The 25,027-nt window shown below is 42.1% G+C and overlaps 1 protein-coding gene across 1 annotated transcript in view; it reads left to right on the forward strand.

Moving 5' to 3' along the window:
- The window catches only part of NRXN3 (neurexin 3), a 1,531,407-nt gene that overhangs the window by 422,908 nt on the left and 1,083,472 nt on the right, over positions 1-25,027 (forward strand). Inside the window, exons 3-4 of the mRNA XM_054513824.2 lie at positions 15,356-15,657; positions 21,527-21,688. Of these exons, the coding sequence (XP_054369799.2) occupies positions 15,356-15,657; positions 21,527-21,688 (464 nt within the window). The remainder of the gene's footprint in view (positions 1-15,355; positions 15,658-21,526; positions 21,689-25,027) is intronic.

The raw sequence follows: 25,027 nt of genomic DNA on the forward strand, positions 1-25,027 counted from the left end.
CTACTCCATAAGGTCATCGTAGGATGGAAAACACAGTATATTTGTAAAGGGCCTGTCTCTGTGCTAGGCATAGAGTGGAGGAACAGTAAGTATTAGCTTCTCTCCTTCTCCTTTCTTCTATGATGTTTTCTTACCTTTCTCCTTCAGTTGAGGACAGCAGGGTGCTTGCTTCAAAGGCCCCAGCAAGTGGGTAGTCTTAGGTGGTTGGGGTGTGGATAGTGGGGTAGCAGGGAGGGGAAAAAAAGAATGAGTAGCACTCAAAGATGACAGACCTTTTTATGTCAAAGGTATGTGCACCAGAGGCTGTAATTCTGAAGCTTTTTCAAGTTTTTGCCCATTCCTGAAAGTTATCCTAACAATTTCCAAGGAACACCACTGTTTGCATAAATCATTCCATATAGCCTAATTAGTTACTTATAATACAGAGGACACTTGTAATCCCAAATTCAAACAATTGGAAAGCAAAAGCTGTTTATTCGTGGTGTTATACAGTGATAATTGATGACGAGCTAGATGACTCTGAGGTAGCATGAAATCTCGAAGAGCCTTCTGAATCCTCAAAGGGGGGTTGGGTTATTCTTAGACCAACTTTAAAGTTCATAAAGAATAATAAGCCATAGCAATGAATACTACTTATATTGTCAATGTGATTATTTGTTCTTTAAAAACCAGAATGTCAAGTTTGAAATGGTCAGAAATTCACAACAAAAGCATCCAATTAGTTCAAGCCCCTTTCTTTTTGTCAATGACCTTTTTATTTGATCTGCTTAATTTTTTTTGACCTTCTGACATGTCACCCATGTAGAGAAAACCATTCTGGTTTTCCAAGGGTTGTTCCCGTTTTAGCACAGGAAGTCCCATGTTCTGGGAAACTTCTCGGCCCCAGGAATATTGGGACGGTTGGTTATTCTATTTGAAGCGCCTGGTAAACGCCTTTTTCAGAGAGCGCCATGTTTTGGTGAACACCTAACTGAGAACACACAAAGAAAAGATTCTCTGGTTCAGTGGTTCTTCAAACTTTTGGGTTTTGTTGACAAGTAAAATTTTATAGAAAAGGGAAGGAGCAAAATAGTGTTGACTACTTTTTATTTTGCCAATTAATGACATTAACAAATTTCATCTGTCATCACCATCATTTTATAAAAGACAGGAAATTCCAAAACCAAAAAAAGTAGAAAGAAGTAGAATGAAAGTTCTGTGTTCTCAGTGCCTAGCACAGCATAGAGTGGGTCCTACATAAATATTTGTTGCGTGAATGAATAGTGCATATTATTTAGTTTTTATTAAAAAAATGTGCTACAGTGTCAGTATTTTCCTGATTGTACCATGATTGGTGAAAACTTTACCTGAGACCATTGTTTGGTAACCAATGTTTGGATCCAAGTCTGTGGACTGTGGGATTTTTTTGATGGTAATTTTTCATTGTGAATTATGGTAATGGCATTTTGATACCTGTCTCAGTCACATATTCATTAGTTGGTATAGTTAATCTCCCATGATATGGTGACTCCTGAAAAGAGATAGGGCAGTTTCTGGTCCTTTAAATCAGAGAATGAGATTCAGTCAACTTATTCTTAGACATCAATGCTGCCATATTGAAATGCAGCTTTGCTGACATCTACATGGGGATTTTACCACATTTGGCAGGAATGAGCTACCAATCTTCTTTGTATTTTTAAGTCTTAGACAGTGTTATAGTGTACCCTAAGTCTCCTTACTTCTTTGTTTTGATTCATTCACTTACAGAGTGTGGTCAGAAACCTTGACCAGCTGGTGTTATATACATACATCCTAACTTCTGTAAGTCTGGGATCTTCTATGCAGTATCTTCATAGCATAGTTCGATATCCAGATCATTCATTATTTTATCATAACGCGTGGTTAAAAAATTATCACTGATAAATCTTAACTAGTATTGCTGGAGAAGGTTAGGATTTTGGTTTTATTGATATCAGAGCTGTAAATATCCATTGTAAAAATGGCTATACAAGCTACAAAACTACTTGAGTGTCTATTTCAGAGTCTTATAATCTCAGTTTTTTGTGTTCTTTTTGATCATAAGTCAGCTAACATTTTTCTCTTCTGCAAGCCCTGAACACATTTCTGACTATAGCCTCTGCTGTCTTAACCTGGAGTCCAGCTGTCTGGCCCTGGAGCTTCAGTGAGCTTGTTGGGGGTGATGCAGCATCTGTAAATGGTTTGTGAATCATTCTGACTCAGAAGGAGGGTTTCCATTTTAGATTCAGTGCGTCAAAAGTGGATTTCCTTATTTATGCTCTCATAATTCAGTGTTTTTTGTTTTAGTATTTATATATTTCCAGTGTTGCAAATGTATAGAATTCCTACAATGTTTCTTAGTGTTCTTATGATCTGTATTCATAACCCAAAGTGTGTGCTTAGTACATCTCCGTGTTTGCTGAAAACCTAGCTTCTTTGGGCAGATAGAGGTTTCTATAGAAGCTGTAGGAGGGTACTTTACAAAATTAGATAATGTACATGGAAGTGGTTTGAAAAATGTGACATGCATGCTATGCAAATGTGTGTGTGTTTTTTAAAGAAATGAATAGCCTATCTCCCACAGGAATACTATTGACAGAGGTCTTTGCAAAGATACCCAGCCCTCAACAGGAGGCAGCATGACCTGGTGGACAGCATATAGTGTTTGGAAGTTGACCTTAGTTTGTATTTTGGATCTGCTTCTTATTAGCTGTGGTAGCATATAGTTATTTCACCCCTTGTGAACCTCTGTTTTATCATCTGTAATGTGGGGCTGGTCAAACTTCATTTCACAGGGCTTTTGTGAGAGTTGAAAAAGAAATATACCAAGTTATCCCAGTGGAAAAGCTCCTCTTTCAGGTGACACATGAGCACAGATATGTTATCTCTATTAATAATACATTGGTTCTTATGGTAAGTGTTTTAAACTCTTGTATCTTAAATCATCAAAACAGGTCTTGGTTAATTTTTGTCAAACACTGTATAGATAGTATATTATTGGGCCTCTCTTTCTATAAAAGCCTGGAACATAATATAGGTTTAATAAATGTTAATTTCCTGCCCTTTTTATACAATGGCAAAAAAAATCTTCTACCTCTAAAAAAGACTCTAGATGTCTAAGATGAAGAAATGATGACAGTGAAGTGAACACTTTCTTATAGCTTTATGCATACTATTGGTACTAGGATTGAATTTGCAATCACTAAAGATTTTCTCCTTTATTTAGGCTTCTTAAATCAGGTCACTTGATTTTTAAGTCTGCCTACATTTTAGAGAACTTACCCTCCCCCCACACCCCCGTTTCAACATACCCCATCTTCATCCACTCCTGGGTTCAGATTCTTTCATTTTAATTACTTTAGACCCAGGGCATTGTCCCTCTCTTCCTGGGAGCCCTGGAATGGGGAAGTTTTAATTTTTATCAGTATCTGCCCCCATCTCCTCCGTTGACATGGTCATTTTCTTGGGAGGAAAAGGAGATGCATGCCTAGCTATAAATAAGAAGACAGGGCACAGGTTTCTAGGATTTGTGTGTGTGCATTGGCAAAGTTCCCCAGGTTGTGTCTCTGAACAGGGTTTTAATCACCTGGCCTGTAGTGCTCAGTACTGAGAGCTTTAAGAAGTACTGAAGAAATGGTAGATTAGCTGCATTTAACAAAATAGAAAGTTTTCATTGTGTCATAAAAAGCCTTATTGATCTTGTCCAGGCATTGACTCCAAGGCCTTTTAACAAGCCCCTCTGTCTAGACTTGTAGGCTAGAGCCACAGTGCTAACAAAGGAGGAACGGAGCTGACGGCTGCAGGGGGAGGCCAAAGGCATGGGCACAGATTCAGGTTTCTCAGTGGGGATTTTCTTAAAGAACTAGGATGGTTGTCTTCTCTTGGGGGGACAAAGGGTTGGGAGGCTTGCGTAGATATACTTGTGACATACCGTGGACTCCCCTGGGTCACCTCTCAGCACTTGATGTTGAGTGCTCCCTCAGTAGCAAATTCAGGTGTTCTCTGTTCCTTGGCTCCCATGAGCATTTCCTCCCTTTGTCCTGAGGAAGCCAGACTGAACCCTCTGAGCAGTGGGTCTCCAGGAATGGGGAAGGCAGTGAGGGGGCAGGAGGAAGAACTTGTAACGTTCAAGTCACTGTGATCATTTCAACTGCATTTCAATTCAATTCCACCTGTCTTTATTTAACACGTTCAGGAGTATGTGGGAGATTTGGAAAACATGAAAAATGGGTGCTCACAAGAGATGATTGAAGAGTTGACATCAACATATAAAATAAACAAAGAATCATTCAGGATTTATTAGGCCATTAGGTATTTCATCAGAATCATCTGCAGAGATTTCACTTCTTATAATAAAAAGCATGAAATATTTCAAACATATAGTCCCTGTAGTAGAGGATATTATAAACTTTGGTTTAGCTATCCCACAGCTTGAAGAAATCTTAATGTTTTGCCATTTTTGCTTTATACCCTTTTTATAAAGGCTTAGTCTTATTTGAGTACATCTCTGGTTCCATTTCTTCTCTCCAGAAGTAAACACTACTGGAAATTGATGTGTAGATTGCTTCTGTGTTTTTCTATTCTTGTTACAGTTGTACAGAGCTGTAATATGTAATGGTTAGTGATCACTGTGTGTGTGTGTGCGTGTGTGCGTGCATCAGTGGAGGCAAAGTTTATTGGCCATCCTCTATATATATTCTGGGCAGAGTGAAGGAAATATTAGATAAAAATCTTTAACACCTTATACTTCGCTGTTTATCACCCAGATGAAGCTTGGCAGTCTCTAGATCACCTTTCCTATTCTAGAAACAGGAACCATCTGAGCTCCTGAAATATCTGTAGGAGGTTTCACATAATACGAAATTGTCTTATTTTCTCTGGATACTTAAAGGTGGATAGTTTCACCAACATGATGATTTAGATACAGACTTACTGAGGCCAGAGGTCAGTTAGAGCATCTTCTGATGCCAGCAAGATGATTGGTTATGGAGGATTCTTGTTTTCATCTTGGGTGAAAGAGATTTGGCAGAAATAAATATTTTAAAAGTCCATATGGGTTTTAAAACCCATATTGATTGCTTCTAAATATCTTTTTTTTTTTTTTTTTTTTTTTTAGAGCCTGAGAGCAGGAGGGGGGTGCAGAGGAGAGGGAGAGAGAGAATCTTTAGCAGACTCCCTGCTGAGCATGGAGCCTGACTTGGGGCTTGATCTCACGACCCTGGGATCATGACCTGAGACAAAATCAGGAGTCAGACACTTAACTGAGCCACCCAAGCACTCAGCTTCTAAATATCTTAATATCTGTGTGAGTTTTCCCAAATTCTTTGAACCTTTCATGACTTTTATATTCCTTTCTGAGCAATATGTGTGGATACAGTGAGTATCTAATTTAGGTAGCAGTTAGGGTCAGTATATGTGCCAGTGTAAAAAGAAAAATCATTTCAGATGATCTGCTTCCTGCTCTAGAATCACAGTGGATATTTCTCATTGTTATGAATTCTGTTTGTATCAGAACTACAGTCTTTCATCCTCTCTTCTCCAGCTTTTGTCCTTACTAATTTTTTTTAAAGATTTTATTTATTTGAGAGAGTGAGAGAGAGTGAGAGAGAGCATAAGTGGGGGGAGAGAGTGAGCATAAGTCAGGGGAGAGGCAGATGGAGAGGGAGAGGCAGACTCCCCGCTGAGCAGGGAGCCCGATGCGGGGCTTGATCCCAGGACCCTGGGATCATGACCAGAGCCGAAGGCAGATGCTTAACCAACTGAGCCACCCAGGCACCTCTATCCCTACTAATTTTTTTTTTTTTTTTGTCCTCATCAAGTCCATGGACTATAGTCTTACAAAGAGACATTTGGTACTCTAGTACAATTGCCTTAGTTACTGTGTAACTTTGAAAAAGAAGCAGGTTGAAAAGAAAACAAACATTTAGATTATTCTTTTTGGACTGGTCGAAGGGGGTATGTAGATTTGTGAGTGTATGTGTATTTTCTGTAATTTTTTTTTTTAATCCCAATACTTCAAATCTCAATCTAACACTTATCTCCAGGAGAGCAACCAGGGTTAAATTCTTTTCCATTATAATCACCTGTATCCTCCATGTAACTTTAAGAAATGTATCTTAGGAAACACTGTGGCATAGAGCTGGCTTTAAAGTCATTGCTATAGGGGCGCCTGGGTGGTTTAGTCGTTAAGCGTCTGCCTTCAGCTCAGGTCATGATCCCAGGGTCCTGGGATCGAGCCCCGCATCGGGCTCCCTGCTCCGCGGGAAGCCTGCTTCTCCCTCTCCCACTCCCGCTGCTTGTGTTCCCTCTCTCGCTGTCAAATCAATAAAATCTTTAAAAAAAAAAAAAAGTCATTGCTATAATTGATGTATTTACTTGTCATTGACCTCATGTTCTTCCAAATGTGTCTGTTATCTTCCCAGAGTGAAAGCGATCCAAGGACTGGTTGTCTGAAGTGACAACCATAAAATTCTGAATCCATCAAGAAACAGACACAAGAGTCAAGTTGGTGGTCAGGTCAAGGATCCAGACACCAGTTTTCTTGCTGGTAGAGTTGTTTTAGAGAATGTGGCTTTGATCTGCAGCCAAATTGGGCTTCCTTATGGTTTTTCCCTTGAGTTAAACTCAGCCACTTAGCCTTAGGGAGAAGAACTAGAAAACCACAGGCCTTCTTCTGCAGGAGAAGACTCTACTCTGATAGATTTGCTGCATGGGAGAACCTAGAGGAGAACTCAGTTCTTGGAGGAAAGACGGATCTGCAGGAGAGAGAAAGACAGGACTCATGGGAATAGTGACCACCTAACTAAGAAACGTGGACCTCTCTGGGTGTCAGACCCTTACTCTGTCACCAAGCAGATGAACCACTTCTCATTGGAGGAAGTTAATGAGTAACGGAGAGAGGGCCCAAGTGTTACTCCAAAACCATTCTGTCCTGGAGAATAGGGAGGAAATATTCTTGTGGAGTTGGGGGACAGGGACAGGGAAATGGAGTTCCCTCTACAAGAGAGTGTACTGTTTGTGTTCACTGCATGTTTGATTGACCCACAATTAAAATAAATCCTGTCAAAAAAAAATGAGAAGCCTGTAATGGAAGAAACGTAATTATAGTTTGACTCCTATGGATGAGGTAGTTAAGTGAAAATAAAATGTACAGCACTTACATCAGTTATTTTAAGTGGGTAGGCAGCCATATGCAACACAACTACCTCAGGCCATGGTTTCTTAGCAATGTCCATTCTACCTTGGAAATGTCTCCTGGATCCCTCTTTATCGCTTCAGCAATTTGTCCACCCACGGAACCTCCAATACAAGGTGGGTATAATTGTGCCACTCCCAAGTGTCAGTTTTCTTCTCCTCTGTTGTTCCTCCATCCCCAGTGCCTCAGGATGTGGCAGATAAGGCTCCAGCCTCATCCTGAGTCTGTGCTTACATGCCCATTTCTCTGCCCATTATGCATGGAACTTCTCACCATTCCATGAACACCCTGCACCTTTCTAGTGACTGCACCAGTGAATATGCTGTTTCTTCTAACTAGAATTTCATCCCTTTTTTGTATGGCAAACTCTTACTCATATTTCAAGACACAGCTTAAGTTTGACCTCCTGTGTGGAGTCTTCCCTAACACTCAGGGTCATTGATTCCTTCTTCTGCGTGCCGATATCAACTATGAAACATTTACTGTGCTGAATTGTAATTACTTGTTTGTGTTCTTAGCCCCGCTGCCGCCGCCGCCGCCAACAGCTAACAAGTCTGTGTCTGGGAACTGGGTCATGGACTTTATCTGATTGATGTTTCACAGCAACTCCATGAAATATATACTCTGGTTATTCCCATTTTATAGATTAGGAAACTCAGGGATAGAGACTAAGGGTTCAGTAATGAGCTAAGGCTTCATAGCGTTAGGTAAGTGCCAGAGCTGGCTGTCCAAAGGTCTATCCAATTTGAAGTCTTCATCATTACCCTCCAAATCATTAAGTCCACAGTCCCACTACACTCTGGGCTACAGGAGGGTACCCTGTTTAGCATGAGTCTAGGTCAGGGCCTGGCACTTAGCAGGCATTTGAGTTGTTTTAGCTTTACAGTTTCTCTTCTTCAGTAAAGTATCAGCTAATTACTCATATTCACAGGGTTGCTGTGTGGCTTAAGTGCATTCAGCACTGGGCACATCACATGGCACATAGTAGGCACCTGTAAATCCCTATTCCTTAAATGAATGAACAGGAAATTCAACTTTTATTGTAATGCAGTTGAGAGAAATGCCTGTCTTCAGGATGCCATTAGCTTTCTAGTGATTTCACGAAGCGTGATTTTCTAGGCCATTCTTTTGTGGACTGAGGCAGCTTCCCTCGCCAGGATGCTAGCTGTTTATTTTCCAAGTGACAACTTGATTTACTATTTTCCTTCTCATCACTTTCAAGAAGCATCTGCGGGCTAGTGAGTGACCCAGGCAGCGTGGAAAAGTCCATTTATTTCTCTGTTGCATCTTTCCTACAGAGAGTCTGAGGATAAGGGTTGGAAATGGCTCCAGGAGGTCAGATTTCCTATGTGTTTTCTTTTGTAGTGCAGGATTGCTCATGGCGACACAATTTGCTGTCTGCTGGTACACTCTGCTTTTGAAATACCTGTATGATGGGATGTGGCAGGTAAAGGATTCATTGTTGCCCCTTGGGGGATGGCTCTGCAGTTTGATCTATCTGAATGCTTTGTTTGCCCCTAAAATACATTATAAGGGAAAGGGGACAGCAAGAACCAGGAGGGCACTTACTTGTATAGTTTTTTGCCTTTCTTACTCTGCGTGTTCCTCCTCTGATTCTAGCAGGAAGTCCCGTTAGGTGATGTATAATAGAATTCACTCTAGTAAAAGGATTTCTGCTTCTCTCTCATTTTTGCAAATATGGTGATCTCACAGCCCAACCACTAACTTGGAGGTCTCCCCACAGATCCCTTAGAGGTGGGAGTTCTTGCTCTGGATGTTGCATTCTTAGCAGATCGTATGGAAAGGGAACAGGATTGTGCAAAAACAAACTCACTTTTACCTTACAACTTGTTCCTTTGCCAGCAAACTGCCCCAATGGCTGTGTCAGCTCAAGGCACCTTTCCGAACTGAGTGGATATGCAGCGTCCCTAGGAATGGGCAGAGCAATTGTGGAATTGTGGGCTTCTCTGAGTTCATTTCTGCTTTGTGTACCCCTGCTCAGGGCTGCTTTTATCACTATCAGGACCTTTTTTTTTTTGGCCTGGGAAGGAGTGGCCGGAAGAAGTGGGTGATGTGTCAGTTTACAGTTGGAGAACCTGAAGCTTCTCACTGCGGCTGCCCCACTGGAAGACGGACAGTGCCATCCATCCCTGCTGCATCCATGCATCCGGGGAAAGGCATCAGCAGGCCGGCCCCAGGACTATAGGCCATCCCTTTGTCTGGCAGGGAGGGCAGCAGCCCTTGTCTTCTGGTGCCTCCTGAGCTCCAGGGTGGGCCAGGCCAGGGTAACCAGTGGGGTTATCAGCGTTGGCGCCACACTGCTGCTTGGAGGCCAGTTGAAGGACAAAGGATTCAGACATAAGAGCAGTTTTGCTGGTGTCTCTGAGGTGCAGCCTCAGGAAGCTGGCTTCCACACTCCCTTTCTGGAACATAGCAGGTGTTCTGCTCAGGGCCATTGGTTACAGCCACTCCAGAGGGGTTAGCATTTTAATCGGCTCTTCTAAGTGGTGTCTAAAAATTCCATTTCCAAGGTCCTTTGTTGGAGGTGAAGAGTGTGATCTTCTCAGTTTGGCTTTCTCCAGTCTGCTGCTGGAGAATTTGGGGCTAGAGCCAGCCCCACTGTCCGTTCCTCTGCTTGGGCTCCTGCTGCCTGAGTGGATTCTTCCTGTCATTGTCAGTGGTTTCTCCTTTTGACACATTGAACTTCTTGTAGTTGTAGGAACAGATGGAGGCTCCTAGGCCCCTCTTCCTCTTGAGAGTTTGAGATCCTGGCAAGGTAGTGGTATGACATCATGGCAAAAGCAATGCAATGGGAATCAGGGGACTAAGGTTTTGGAACTGGCCTGAATGCTTTTCAGTGTCTTGGATAACCCATCTAAACCACGTGCCTCCAGATCCTCCATTGGCATCATCCCAGCAAAGTGACCTCGTGGGATGTTGAGAGACTACAAATGTGACTAAGAAAGCATTTGGAGATATATGACATTTAAGAAACTGTGCACATGTATTTGCAAAGGGACCCAGAATCCTTTACCCATGCCTGACATGTTCTCCCTTGAGGCCTTTCATGTCTAACGTTCTAGCATTGTCCCTCAGTTTTTACCGCTGGTCCTTGGTTTTCTATGGCTGCATTTGGATTGTAGGTGTGCAGACTCTGGCTTCCTCCTGTGGTTTTTGGTTTCCTAGTACCTCTGCCACTCAGTTTCCTGCATTGTCTCTCCGAAGAACCGTTTGCTTCCACTACTGCCCAGTAAAAGGCAAACCTTATTCGGGAACGGTATCAACATCCAGGTTGAACCAGTTCCCCCAGAAAAGTAGTAGTTCAAATGTGTTCTCAACCTTTTTTTTTTTTTTTTTTAGATTTTATTTATTAATTTATTTGAGAGTGAGAGAGCGAGAGAGCGAGCACAAGCAGGGGGAAGAGCAGAGGGAGAGGGACAAGCAGACTCAGCGCTGAGCACGGAGCCTGATATGGGGCTCTGTCTCATGACCCTGAGATCATGACCTGAAATAAAATCAAGAGTAGGATGCTTAACTGGCTGAGCCACTCAGGTGCCCCAGTGTTCTCATCTTTTAACGGGGCTCTCTGCCTTCAGTTCACTCTTCTTTTCAGTTCACTCTCAACCCAACATAAGTTGAGTTGCAAAATCTTTTTAAAAGATTATGTGATCTTGGGGTGCCTGCGTGGCTCAGTCGTTAAGCGTCTGCCTTCAGCTCAGGTCATGATCCCAGGGTCCTGGGATCAAGCCCCGCATCGGGCTCCTTGCTCAGCGGGGAGCCTGCATCTCCCTCTCCCACTCCCCCTGCTTGTGTTCCCTCTCTCACTGTGTCTCTCTCTGTCAAATAAATAAATAAAATCTTAAAAAAAAAAAAGATTATGTGATCTTTTAAAAATACAAATCAGACCCTCCATCCTTTCAGTAAAATTGTGCCGTGGCTCCTCATAACCTTCAGAATAAAGCCTGAATTTCTTGATCTCAAAGCCTGAGACATCAAGCTCTCAGAAACCACAGGCCCAATTAAACAGTGATATGCATTTCTCCACACTTCTTAGATTGCATGGTAAAAACATATTACACTGAATATTTTAATCTGCTTTGCAATTTCTCAGAGAAATGGAGATATTATTAAATAAATCACTAGTTGGATTTTTTGGGGGGGAGAGAGTGGAAAATAGAATTGGATAAATGCTTGTTAATGCTATTTATATGTAGTACTTGGATTAACAAGCCTTTGAAAGACCCAGTACTTTACGTATCTTGTACAAACTGATTTAAAATCTTGGGTTATACATATCTAGATTGCATCTAGTGTTTAATCAATTGGACACTTACAAATAATGGGGAAATGATTTGTTGTCATACAGTTGAGCTCTGCTTTCCATGCAGTGAGACTAACATTTTTATTTTAACACTTATGCAATTGATTGTAAACTTCGGGGTTATATAATTTAAGTGGATCTAAACAGTCCATTAGCCATGTCAGTGCATGCTCTCTTGCCAAGTTGGAGCTTTATGCTAAGCTGTTGTGCACTCTGTTACATAATCCTCTGCATCCATTGTCTCTACCTATTTTGCTTGAATACATACAAGGTGACTGCATTGTCTCTTCAACCTCCTTCTCAGTGTAAACACTAAATATAGAAAACAAATTTGGGGCAATATTACATTTTTCTAATGGAGAGTTTGGAGAATTGAATGGGCTTAGAAATGTGTTTGTCACTATTTGCCACTAGTTTTGCACCTTTTATTTATGTTCATTGTCAATTTAGTATGGCTTGCAAGGTGATAAGGCAGTGCTTAAGCTTTGGCTACTGGAAGGAAATTAAGAAAGATTGGGATCTTAGGAGAAATCAGTTGTGAGATTATGCAAAGGAACGCTTTCTTCAACGTTCTCACTCTTTTTTCTTCCATGCCCCTCATTTGCTCTTTTAAAGACCAGGTCAAGCACTGTCAATGCCTCTCCTCCCCACACAGTCAGGAGGAAGGTATCCCATGCATTAAAAATGTTACAATTTGGCTTATCTAGAATATGACTCAGAGAGTAGCTTTCAGGTGTCTCGTGTGTTGACATGTGGAGGAGATAGCAGCATCTGGGGTGATGCTGCTCTTGGTAGCCTCCTCCAGCCCAGGGAAGAGGCAAACCGGGAAAATTCATCATTGAATGAAGAGATTGGGAAGGTTGTGAACGGTTACAACATTTTCCTTAGATTACTTGCAAAGGGATGCACTCAGCTACATAAAGTCTTTGTTGGTGAATTTGCATGGAGATTAGCATAAATATGCATGTGATTTACATAGATTATTTCTCATGGTTGGTTTTATTTCTTGTTTATTTATTGATATTCTCTTCTCTACAATAATGTCATTTTTCTTCTCTGTGCTCCACATAAAACAAATTCTATTGCTTTAAACACACCCAGAATCCAGGGGGAAAGGGGAACATTAATTTTAGTAAGTGTGATTTACGTAGGGTAGGGGGGGAAATACATTTCTGGCTCAATTTATCCAAGGTTTGGGATGGTTTGTAAGTTAATGCATCGCTCTGTGGAATCATTCGTGCTGTTTAGTAGAGTAGGAACAACGTGCTACATCCAAAGTGATGGGTAAAAGGATATTTAGAGAAAAGTCCAGATAGGCACTAGAAGTCCAGAGTAACACCAACTGTGTGGTCTTGGGCAACACTTACTCTTAGTTGTCAGTTTCTTCCTTGTTAAAAAAAAGTGGGTCATTAAATCAGGTAAGCTCTAAAATCCCTTATAAGCTCCAAAACTTATTATTTTTGCATACTCCTTGGTTCAATTACATGACAAATATTAAGCCCCATATAGCACATCAAATAACATCCTGGTGCCTTACTGTTCTGTATCAAACCTTTCCCCCTTGAAGGGTACTCAGTGATTAATTTAAGCATCTTTTTAGAGGCACTCATTTCCTTGTTCATTTTTCTCAGTTCGGTGGGCACATAAGGTCTAACTTAAATGTTTATAGAAGACACCCGTTATTATACCACATGTGGCACCAAGGACAGGCATAGCAGTTGGCTCTGTGCGCATACGTATCCATAGGAAAAAAGTTTATTGGTGAAAACTGAATTTGATTGGCTGTCCTTTACTCTAGGTCAGGTTCACCTCCTGGTCTCCTAAACAGAGGCTCATCCAAATGCATTTTAACACAGTCATTTCTTCAGAAATGAGAGAAGAAATCATGACAATAGACAGGGCACTAGGGGGTTGGATACATCTGTTTCAAACATATAGATGGTATCAAATTGCTGCTCCATGATTTTATTTTTTTAGCTGTTTTGGTAAAAAGCATCAGACGTGGGTTATGTGCCAAGTAGTGCTTGCTGAGACACTGTGGTCATTTATAGGTGGACAGGTCCCTTTTGCTTATACCAGCGTGTGTGCGTGCGTGCGTGCGTGCGCGTGCACGCATGTGTGTGCACACAAACAGAGATATGCAGGTAGATACATCATTGAGACCCTCTGAAATACACAGGACAAGCCTGATCTCTTCTTTAACTCTCTGGAGTACAAAGTTGAGGTTCGTGTTTTAAGGCTGTCATGATTCTATAATTAGTTTAATATAGACTGTAGTGGGTGGTCATCTCTCCCATATGATGAGTGCTTCCTCTACAGTTCTTACCTAATCATGAGAATATATTTATTTTATGTAAGTGACTTACCAAGGGCTGTGATGGTTGATAAGGTTCTAAGTTGAGGTGGAATTGACTTTGGTCACGAAGGCTGAAGTGTAGTTCTAGAAGAGAAAATAGAACTTGCCCAACCTTATTTTGTAACCCCCTCTCTGTAATGGGAAACTGCCTATCCAACCTTGTATTGTTGCCCATTTTCTTTCATGATGAGGTGCTTTTGCTAGCTTTTGGCCAACCCTGATATGCAGTAGGCCACTCTCAGTCAGACTGCCTGGTAGGGGGACAAGTGGGTTTTGAAATTATAAATTACATCAACAAATGGTTAAATAAAACATGTCATTACCTTGATAAATACACCTTTGAAACTACCTGGTAAGCCAGGTGCACACTTAGAATTGTTGGATTCCTCAGAGTTCTATCCTGGGATATGCTAGCGCAGGGAGAACCAGCCCCTCTGGTTGTCAACCTGTGGCCTGTCCCCTTCCTCTTTCCACCTTTGGCTCCATACTGCATCCACAGGGGCTCTGGTATAAATGCACGTGGACGCCCACGTGGCCAAGCTCTGTCTAACTCCCTGCAAATGGTCCCCCATTGCTAGTTCTCAGACCTTGAGGTATGCACACTGATGGCATGATTTGCTGTTGGAAAATGAGTCCAGGGCAGAGCCTTGCAGAAGCCCTGGAAACAGGCCTGGGGCTTCTTGGGTAGGGAATTAGAGGATCCCATGGTGTGGCCTTGAAGGAGAGTATACACTCCAGTGGAATGCTGTCTTGACCCTGGATGTTCTATAGGATGGTCCGACCAGTGCCATCTAAATTGGGAGACCCTAGAGCAGAGATCCCTTTGGATCGAAAGGGAGCTATTGCTCTCTTGTCAAAGCGTATCACCAAATTCCATTCTGTCCCCTTTCCCTCATCTGCTTAATCACCTTCTCAGGTCCAACCTCCTATTTAATAACCCTGTCACATTCCGCTGGGCTCAGGACTCTACCATGGAAACCAAAGTTAGCTGGGTTATTGATGGATGGAAATTAGAGCCAGATCTTTCAGGGTAATTGATTTTTAGTTATTAGTCAATAAAAGGTACCTGGAGCTAAAGAACCCTTTGTGAGAAGAGTTAATTTTCCATTCTACATGAGCTCTCGGACAAGCATTTAAAAGCCATCATTGAAGCAAAAGCAACGTAAACCTCACTCTACCATTTTGCATAAAATTCCCCTCTAGGTTTTTCTCTGGGAAAATGGGAAGGAAAGGCAGCAAGCTCTCCTACGCCATCACTTTGGTCTTCCACCCTTGTGAGGATAGATAGCTCCTCGGCAGTTACTGTCTCTCGCGGTTTCCCTAGTACTTAGACACAGGTCTGGTGGAAGCATTGGAGGGAGCTCATGTGGATAGCAGCTCCCTGGCAGGGGCACTGCCCTGGGGGGCCGTGTTCTCTTTGGTATTTGCGTACTCCTGACTCATGCCAGTCAGGTGGTGACTGCTCGCCTCTTTCCTTTTCACGCAGCCCGAGAGGAGAATGTGGCCACTTTTCGAGGCTCCGAGTACCTGTGCTACGACCTGTCTCAGAACCCGATCCAGAGCAGCAGTGATGAAATCACCCTCTCCTTTAAGACCTGGCAGCGGAACGGGCTCATCCTGCACACGGGCAAGTCAGCTGACTATGTCAACCTGGCTCTGAAGGATGGCGCGGTCTCCTTGGTCATTAACCTGGGGTCCGGGGCCTTTGAGGCCATCGTGGAGCCAGTGAATGGAAAATTCAACGACAACGCCTGGCATGATGTCAAAGTCACGCGTAACCTCCGGCAGGTAATGGCGGAGGGGAGAGAGTGCCCGGAGGCTCCTCTTGGGTAGTGGGGCAGGAGGTTAGTGAAGCAGGTGCTGGACGAACTGGAGAAGGGTATAGATACAGCTTTGGATTTGTCGAAGCCTAACGTTCTCCCCAGTCTTTGCAGTTTCACAAGGAAAAATTATGAAAATATGTTTGTCCTCCTACTTCAGTTCTCCACTTATGCTTGTTTTTTTTTTTTTAGAAAAAAATTCAGTTGTGTAGATAATAAAAGTAATAAATACTTTCCTTTTATTCTGCTTTCCTTTTTATCATTTTCTTAATTACGTTTGAATCTTGTATTATTGTCAAATTCAATTAGGGACAGCGTTTTGTTTCTGCAGCTTGCTAGATTTTCCTCATTTTCTGAATATATGTTTTTCTTTTTAGTTAAGTTAGCCATTGCCATGATGCCATGATTTTAATTCTTTCCAGAAAAAAGTCTTCCTTTTTCTCGTCCTTTTAATTTACCGCCCCTCCTCTGCTTTCATTTTTTTTTTCTGTTGTTATGTTAATCTATAGCCTTAGAATGAATTAGCTGGAATCTTTCTGAATTCCTCTGTTTCTCTGTTCCTTGGTGCGGTGGTCCTACTTTATTGCCCCCGTCTCTACCTCGGAGGCTCTTCAGTTGACTGGGAGGCCTGGAAAGTGGAAGGATCCAAATAAAAAAGTCAACTTCGGAGCAGCCTTTCCTGGTTCTGTTCGTGCTTGAGAACTCCCATCGCTTGCCGATTCTAAGCAGGCAACTCCGTCAGGTGACAACGCTCTCAGAAAGCCTTAGCCAAGTGAAGTTGTTTTCAGTTTCACAATGAATAATAACAGTCACAACAGTAATAATAATAACACCTCACCAGCCCACATCAGTGAAGAAGAAAAGCATTTCCTATAAAAGTCAAGGTCTGTGCTGATGCCTCTTTCCGGGTTGCTATTTGCACTTGGTTTTTCTCCTTGTGATTTTGTCACTAAACCCAGTTAGACAGGGTTAATCCTTTATTAATCAGAAAACATTATGCAAATTTCCAGAGAGTGCTTATTAGATTTTCTTCTGCAATGTGATTGATTTAATGCCTTCTAATGTAAATATGAAAGCGTAAGAACGGACAAGTGTTTGCATATGTTTTCTGTTTGATAAAAGGGTGACTCCTTAGTATTGCTAAGTGAACAGAGAAGGTTCACAGGCACTGGGAACTCACAATATTCAAAACACCCATTGTAATGCTTAAGTATGTTGAGGAAGCCACCCGGTTGGGAGATGGTCTTCTATCTGTGGTGATGTTACCAAATCACACAAGTCTTAGAGCCCCCAGTCCTCTTAATACCCCTGGACTGGACATTTTTGAATCACTGTTCTGTTTTTCCACCAAGGCCAAAGGATCCAATTGCTAATGTTTTCTTTAATAATACCCCATCCATACTTAGTCAGCTCAGCTCAGCTGTCAAGAGGGCCCCAGTCGAATTTCCATTTGCTAACATATAAAGGCGTGATGTGTTTGAGTTGCAGAGACTAGTCCAAAAAGTAAAATATGACCAGTTTTGGCTGGCAGGTACACAGTAACACCCTTTAGGCTGTAGGGGAGGGGAGAATTTTCATACATGACAGGGGAACAGGGTCAGGTTGTGATTCTCACCAACCAGTCTGTTTCTCTGGTTCTCTCCCTCTCCCTGTACTTCCTTGCCATTCTAGAACGATTCCAATTAGCTGGAGAAAGGCTCACTTTTATTTCCACTAAAAACACTTTTCTAAAATAGAATTGGCCCCCAGTTCCAGCCTTTAAACCGAGTGGGGGATAAACCAAGCTGTTCTTCAAACATTGGTTGTGCTGTTTTAGTCAGAGCAAGCAGAGGAGAGCAATCCTGGAGGGTTTCTCTTCCAAGTTCTAAGACCCAGCTCCCTCAGTGCCCTTGGACAAACCATTTAACCTTGCCACACCACAGTTTCCATTTGTGTGAAATGGTGATTACAATTGTCCCCAGCCATGTGTGCTGGCTAAATATGCAAAGCACCTTATGTTCCAGAAGGATTATGAGCTCCTCCATGGTCTGGGTGCTAGACTCACTGTGACATGCCCACGATTTATAAGCTGAGTATTCTGTTGTGAAGGTGACTGTGTCTGTCTGTCACCAACGATGCTGCTAAACAGAGCTCTCAGTTCTGGACAAGGCGACAGAGGCCTGAGAGTGTTGGGGGGCATTTCTTGGCAGAGGGAATATGAATCTCATAGAGGAAGTGCCCCTAAAATTGGTCTTTAATGAAATCCTGACTGAATTTTGCATCCAAATGCAATTTATTGAAAGAGAGGGAAATCTCCGAAAAGCAGAGTTGATTTTGCAAATGTAATCCTTTCAGTGCTGAATCATCTAAGATTATTATTTTGACCATTAAAAATACATTTATAACATCTTCTTTAGTTCTGTAGGAGACAACTGAAGGGGTTGGAAGCCCCTGTCTATTTCAATTAAACTGTAAATTGCTTCATAAATATTTGATAACAAGCTTGTTACTGTCTCATCTACTTTTTTGGTAAGGTCGAATGGTTTCTGTGGCAAAAACTCATCCGAGGAATGCTTACTTGGAGTTTCCTGGAGTATTCATTACTAAATGGAGCAGAACTTTGCCCATTTCTTCCTTCTTGGTCATCTACTCATGGTTCAACCTTTGATCCAAGTCAGGACTGAGGCCAGCTACTTTACTGGGGCTTCTGACTAAAGGAAGGAATGTGAACTCTGTTCCAAACTGTCACTGGGATTAGGGACCAAGGTAGTGATGTGTTTCTCTGGGTTTGTTTTTGGTCTGTTTTAAAACCCATGACCTTGAATATGGCCCTCATGTGAATTGTTTTACCTCTAATGCCGCTTTAGTGAAACCACAAACACAAAACTGGGGTTACTGATCTTCCAGCCTTCCAGCCTCCCAGCTCAGGGTGTATTAGCCATTTAGCATTTGAAAATAGTCAGAGGAGACAAATTGTAGGGCTTCTTTAATCATGTTTAACCTGCCAGTCCTCTCTGTTATCCATACAAGAAATTGCTTAAAAGCCTGAAAACCATTTTCTAAAGGGGGATGGGGGGAGAGCAATTCCAACGGGCAGCATTCTGGCAAAGAAAACAAAACAATAACTACATTGGGAAATAAAGAAGACTCCCAACTATTCTGATGCACTCCGACAACACAGTTATTGTCGACCAAGAGGAAAGCAGAGAGGAGAATGTCCTCCTCCAGCTGCACATATCCACACAAAATCAAGGGAGTCATGGATCTTTAATCATCTATGGAAACCCAGAATAAGCTACATCATGTAGCCTTCCTATGCTAGAGGCGACCTATAGATGCTTTATGTTTTTTTTGTTGTTCTATTGAAAGTCATAATCATCCATGCATGTAGTCAGAGTCAGATATATCTATAAAAAAAAAAGTCCCCAGAATATTGGTATTTTAGCTCTACCTATCTATCTACCTACATGTGAAATGATAAACTTCAGGGGTGTTTTTTTTTTCAGGATAGGTGGGCTGTGTATGTGCTAGAGGGTGGGAAGGGAAAATGGTGTTCATTCAGAAGAGCCCTTGGAAAGTAAGTATGATGCTAATTCTAACTGGGGTGAGGTCTGGTTTGAGCAGTGTTTGGAAGAAGGGGGAGTTCAATGACACGGTGGATTGCAGCTCCTTTCCTGGCTCTGCCCTGGCTGCCAAGGTTTCCATAGAGTCCTGGTCTCATTGTCTTCCCCACTCTCTTTTTCTGTGTCGGGTGCCTTTTTTTTGAAAAACTAACACAAGATCATTCATGCAATGTGTCATTTTACTAACCGACTAATGTACTAACACCCTAACGACTCATCTTTGTTTTTAGTTTTTTTAATTAACAATCGTTCTGTTCACAATTTTTAATTTCCTTTCTTCCCCCTTTTCCGCAAAGCACTCAGGCATCGGACACGCTATGGTAAACAAACTACATTGTCTGGTAGATATCATTCTTATTGTCTCTTTTTTTGGGTTTGCCGTGTGTTGCCCCCCTTTTCCTTCCCAAACCCCCCTTTTATCCTCCTTAGACTCCTTTCTTCTTCTTTTAAAATTTTTTTGTTGGATTAAATGCAAGCCTTTCTTTTTTTGTTAAAAAAAGAAAAAAAAAATGGAAGGGGACGTGCCTGTCCTGGAAATGATATTTGGCGGAGTTTGGCTGGGACAGTTTCCTTTTCTCCAGTTTGTCATTTTTTTTCCCCCTAAAAGTATTTTTTTAAAAAGATTCCCCATTTAGCTAAATTTGTTTTGTTTTGTTTTCTTATTTTGCAACTTCCAAGTTACAGACTAGGGACAACAGGCTTTCTATTGAGGACTTTCTTCTCTCTCTGTCTCCTTGTCCCCTCTCACTGTTCCTCCTTTCTCTTCCCTCCTCCCCACTCCTGAAGCCCATTTTTCTTTCCCTTTGGTGTGGCCACGGGCTGCCACAGGTGATCTGGGGAGGAAAGTACTCTATTTCCTCTGTTCTTCCTTTCCCGGCTTTCACCCTATTCCCCACCGTGGCCAAAGGGAGCTCTGCCAGTGTGTTCTCCGTACAGACTCTGCATGGCATGTTCCTGTCTCGTGGATTTCCCCATGGACATCAGAGTTTGTCCCACCATTTTCCTCCTCATTACTAACAACCTGTCAATCATCAGCCCAGTTCCACACTCTTTTCTCTCTTCATTTTTGTCTCCACTCTTCTTCATTCTCCTCTCATCCTTCATATATTTTGGGGTTGGGTTTGGACTTTTTCTTTTCTTTTCTTTTCTTTTTTTTTTTAGTGAGGGAGGTGGCAGGCAGGGGAAAGACAACCCTTTAGTTTTGAGTGGTTTGGGTTTTGTTTTGTTTTGTTTTTTTTTTGGTTGTTTGTTTTTACCACCATCTTGTGTTCCACTTTGTTCAGTGCATGTAAGTGTGAAGAGGATTTTGATTCTTCCCTTTGGTTTTCCTCACCCCTGCCCACTTCCCTGCCCTTTATCTTCTGCCTTTTCTCTTGGCTCCTGATGGTTTTCGCATGGGTGTGTCAGCATATGGTGCGTGCACGCTTTGAGGCCCCATCTTTTCTCTTTGCCCTCTGCTCCTTTCATGGATTTTGGGCGTGTGGGTGCTGTTTCTTCCCTGTGGGCATTCTTATTATTTTTATTTTGGTTATTATGCCTCATATTCCTTTCTTTTTGTTAGAGTTGCCTTTTTGGTTTGGGTCATTTCTCCTTTTGGTGGTGGTGATGGCAGTGAAGGGAGGGCAGGGGTTGGTGTCCTGGGGGTAGTCCATGGCATGTACCATCCATGACATATCAAAAATGAGACCCTTCTCCTTCCCTCCCCGAATGCATGTTTGTCAGCGTGGTGTGATCCCCCAAAGAAACGAATAAAAAGAAAAGAAAAAAAGAAAAGAAAAAAGGAAAAAAAACCATCCACCACCAAAGACCAACCCTAACAAACCCCATTGTCAAATGTCTCCTTTGCTGTTTCTCACTACCACCATAAATAACAATCATTCAAAAAATAAACAATCATTTTACCAATGAACTGAGACAAGTGATGTCGTCTGAGGATAGTTCCATTTTCTAGCCTGACTGAGTAAAGAGTGCAGTGGGTAGAGCAAGTTGCTCATCTTGGCAATTCCCCCAAAGTCTCCTGGGAGTCTGCAGAGGAAAGCTGGAGGCTTGGGTTGCAGGGAAGGCAGACCAGAAAATGGAACTTGGCTGCGCCTACCAAAATCAAACCAAATTAGAAAGAATACCTCACCAAAATCTTAATGAAAGTGATGCCACAGGTAGGGGAAGCCACCGGGTTTTGATAGGACTGTAAAGTCATTGTTGGGACTTTTTTTTGTCCCTATGTCCCTCCACCAGGTGACAATCTCTGTGGATGGCATCCTTACCACGACGGGCTACACTCAAGAGGACTACACCATGCTGGGCTCGGACGACTTCTTCTACGTGGGAGGAAGCCCAAGTACTGCTGACTTGCCAGGCTCACCCGTCAGCAACAACTTCATGGGCTGCCTTAAAGAGGTAACGGTCATATGCTCTCTTTAATTCATTGACTGTCCCAAGAACAAATGAATTTCCAGTTCAATGAGGGGCTCTGTCCTCTAATCCATTCTTTGAGGCCATAGGTTGTAGCAAAAAAGACTTTGGACTTGGAAGTAAGGTCCTAGGTTTTGGTTCCTGCTTAAGCTGGTTGCATGACCTTGGGTTTGCCACTTACATATCTTGTGATTCTGTTTCCTCATCTGCCTAATGGGATACTGTATCCCACAGGTAGAGGTGCTTTATAAATTAAACGAAACAACAGAGTTGAAAGGACTTCGATATCACAAGAACTATACCTTGTAAAGTTTGATTTCCTACTTCGACTTGGCAAATAGGGAAGCTCTAGCTAAAAGTAGCTCAATTTGTGGTTGTGTATCTTGTCTAAAGCATAACATATGTATTATTTTACCTTTGCCAAGCTTGGTGTTCCCAAGATTCTCATTATTTGAGATAAAAGAAAATTTTCAGAATGTAACATTAAGGCCCAGAAAACTGTTTTTTCCTTTTCCTTTTTTCTTTTTTTATCCCCTGAAAGCTAGCAGCTGTGAGAAAGCAGTGGGGCTTTGCCATTACTCATTTATTACTATTGTAGCTTATGTGTTGAGACCTCTGTCTGAGAGCAGAGGAACTTCAGTCAAGTGTAAGTTCTCTAAGGTCAATTGTTGAGGCAAAGAGAATCAGACTTGATTTGGTAGAGTTCTTTCAGAATACTCTGTCATTCGAGCTGTGAACTGCACATTTTTGTTTAATCTAAGCTAAGCCTGATTGCCTGAGATATCTATACCCCTTCCCTGGGGAAATTCCTTGAGACGCTAACAGTGTTCTTTCTTGTAGATAAAGATCCCTTGTGACATGTTATGAGACTCCTCTCAGGGCACATGTTTTATTCTGATTATGGTTATTTGAAATTTGTTGAACATCGGCTATCATACAAGATGGCATTGTACATGCGTGCATTCATGCCACTTGACTGTGAGCCATGTCAAAACAGGAGTTGGGTCCATTATGCCTGGTATATAGTAGATGCATAATAAGTATTTCTGGAGTGGATACATTTATCAAGTCATCATTGGGCACCGTGTTTGTATTGTAACTGAACTTAGCTGCTCTTTCCAAGCCGTGGTCTCCGTGCTTGAGGACTTTATGATCTAGGAAGGGAGATGAGATCTGGAGGTAAGCGAGTACAGCTCAGGACACTGTGTGTTCAGTGCCACAGACCAAATGTCCTAATTGAGTAGAATTAGAGGAAACAGATACATTTTAGGGGGAAGTCCGTTTCAGAGAAGAATTGATATTTGAGCTGGACCTTGAGGCAGTAAACGTGTGTGAGTTGAGAGGAAGGGGTAGGAAAGAGAGACATGACAAAGGAGGGAAAAATCCAATTATAGCTCTGTGTTGTTCTTGGTCTGAAGGACAAATTATGGAAGAGAACCCCAGAAAGGGTTCCCTCTTTCTGCTGGACATTAGCTAGCCTTCCGCCAGCTGCAGGGACGCCAGTGGTCATTCCTGACAGAATTGCAGGAGACAGAGAACACTGCCGCTCTGGGATTTACTCCCATTTGGATAGAAAAAAGGTATAAACTGCTCAGCATCTAATGACCCTGAAAGATGCTTAAACAGTGTTAAATCACACACACTGGCATTGTACTTTTGTTAGGATTAGATAGGAACATTCTGCTACCACGGACGTGGCTCAGGAATGAATGAGGCATTGATTGCTGTGGAGAGCTCATACATTTGTGGGTAGTGAAACAGCCTTGAGCGTGGACAGGATTTCTCCCGGACAGGATCTAGGGGTGGCCTCTAGAACTAATTTTCCCCTGTACACAATTATGTTGCACCATCTCTCAATTATGTATTTTGAGACAAAGGGCAATTTCCCAACTGCAAATTATCAATCCGGAAGGATGCTCCTGAACATTTTGAAACAAAGCTCATAAAAACACAAAGGTATCTCTGATGGCTCCATCCACACAAAACCTAAAGTAAATAAAATCTGTATGCACACACACACACATGCACACATATTGCCCAGGTGTAGAGCAGAAAGCTTCAAAAGCCCATAAAAAGTGTTACTATAAGCTTGAAAATTAAAGGCAGTTCTGAAAAACGGTGTCAGTAACAGAAATAATTAGTACTTAGTAGTAAAAATATATACATAACTAGCAGCATAAATCTGCATTTAAACCCAGATCAAGTCAGAAAAAAGAAAGTCCAGCCCATGCTGGAGGAAACGGTAGGCAAAATGAGAACTCTGTTAACTTATAACCTCATCTCTCTGTTACATACAGTATTGTGGTGTTTCTAAGGGATCTGGGAAGCTTTCTCCTCTGTCTGAGTGTCTTAAACAGGTAACTTGGAGTCTCATGTAGTCCTGGCATATTCTTTCTTTCTGCTTAATCCTTACAGTTCACTTTTTTGTAGGGCAGGTCTGGGAAATTCTTCTCTTGTTCTTGGTATTTGTCGTTGACATTTAGTGAACGGCGGAAGCTTCCAGCTAGGTTGGGATTTCTCTCCTTGATAAATCCCACCTACCTACTTTTAACTATTTACACTTAGAACAGTGTCTAGTTATTTAACAAGCCCTTCTTCCCTATCTCTTTCTTCCTTTTTCTGTCTTTGCTTGCCTTTTGTGGCTCTGTGTTGCCTTAAGCTGAGCTGGGTACTTTCATGTATTTTTTCTTCAAAATGGGGACATGGTAAAAGGACTTCAGTTTCTCTTCCAGATCGTGGATAACTTTGTGTGTGGTACAAAATAGGCTTTATCTTTGGAACTACAGTTACTTCAACACTCAAAAGTTAAGTTCTGGCTCCACTGTTGAGTAGAATGATTGTGGTTTTCACCTGGGTGTACTAGCTTCCTAGCTTCCTACTGCTGTAAAAGCCACGACAAAGACTATCCAAATTGTCCTCGGACTGTTGTGGTTCTCCCCACACCCTAGTTACCAATACAAGATTTGTGTACACTTAAAAACTAGTTATCAGTACAAGATTTGTGTACACTTGAAAACTACCAGCTCAACATCGTGTTGCTTGTTGTGTTTCCATGTTTTCTTTTCTTTCTTTTAAGATTTTACTTATTTATTTGATAGAGAGAGAGAGAGCACAAGCAGGGGGGTAGTAGTAGAGGGAGAGGGAGAAGCAGACTCCCCTGCTGAGCAGGGAGCCCAACAATGGGGCTCAATCCCAGGACCCTGAGATCGTGACCTGAGCCGAAGGCAGACACTTAACCAACTGAGCCACCCAGGTGCCCCATGTTTCCATGTTTTAACATGTGGGTCTTATTTTTGATCTTTAGGGTTTGTAGCTCCTAGAATG

Source organism: Mirounga angustirostris, unplaced genomic scaffold (assembly GCF_029215605.1).
Source record: "Mirounga angustirostris isolate CCGP_5_RB_7025 unplaced genomic scaffold, mMirAng1.0.hap1 SCAF_9, whole genome shotgun sequence".
Lineage (NCBI taxonomy): Eukaryota > Metazoa > Chordata > Mammalia > Carnivora > Phocidae > Mirounga > Mirounga angustirostris.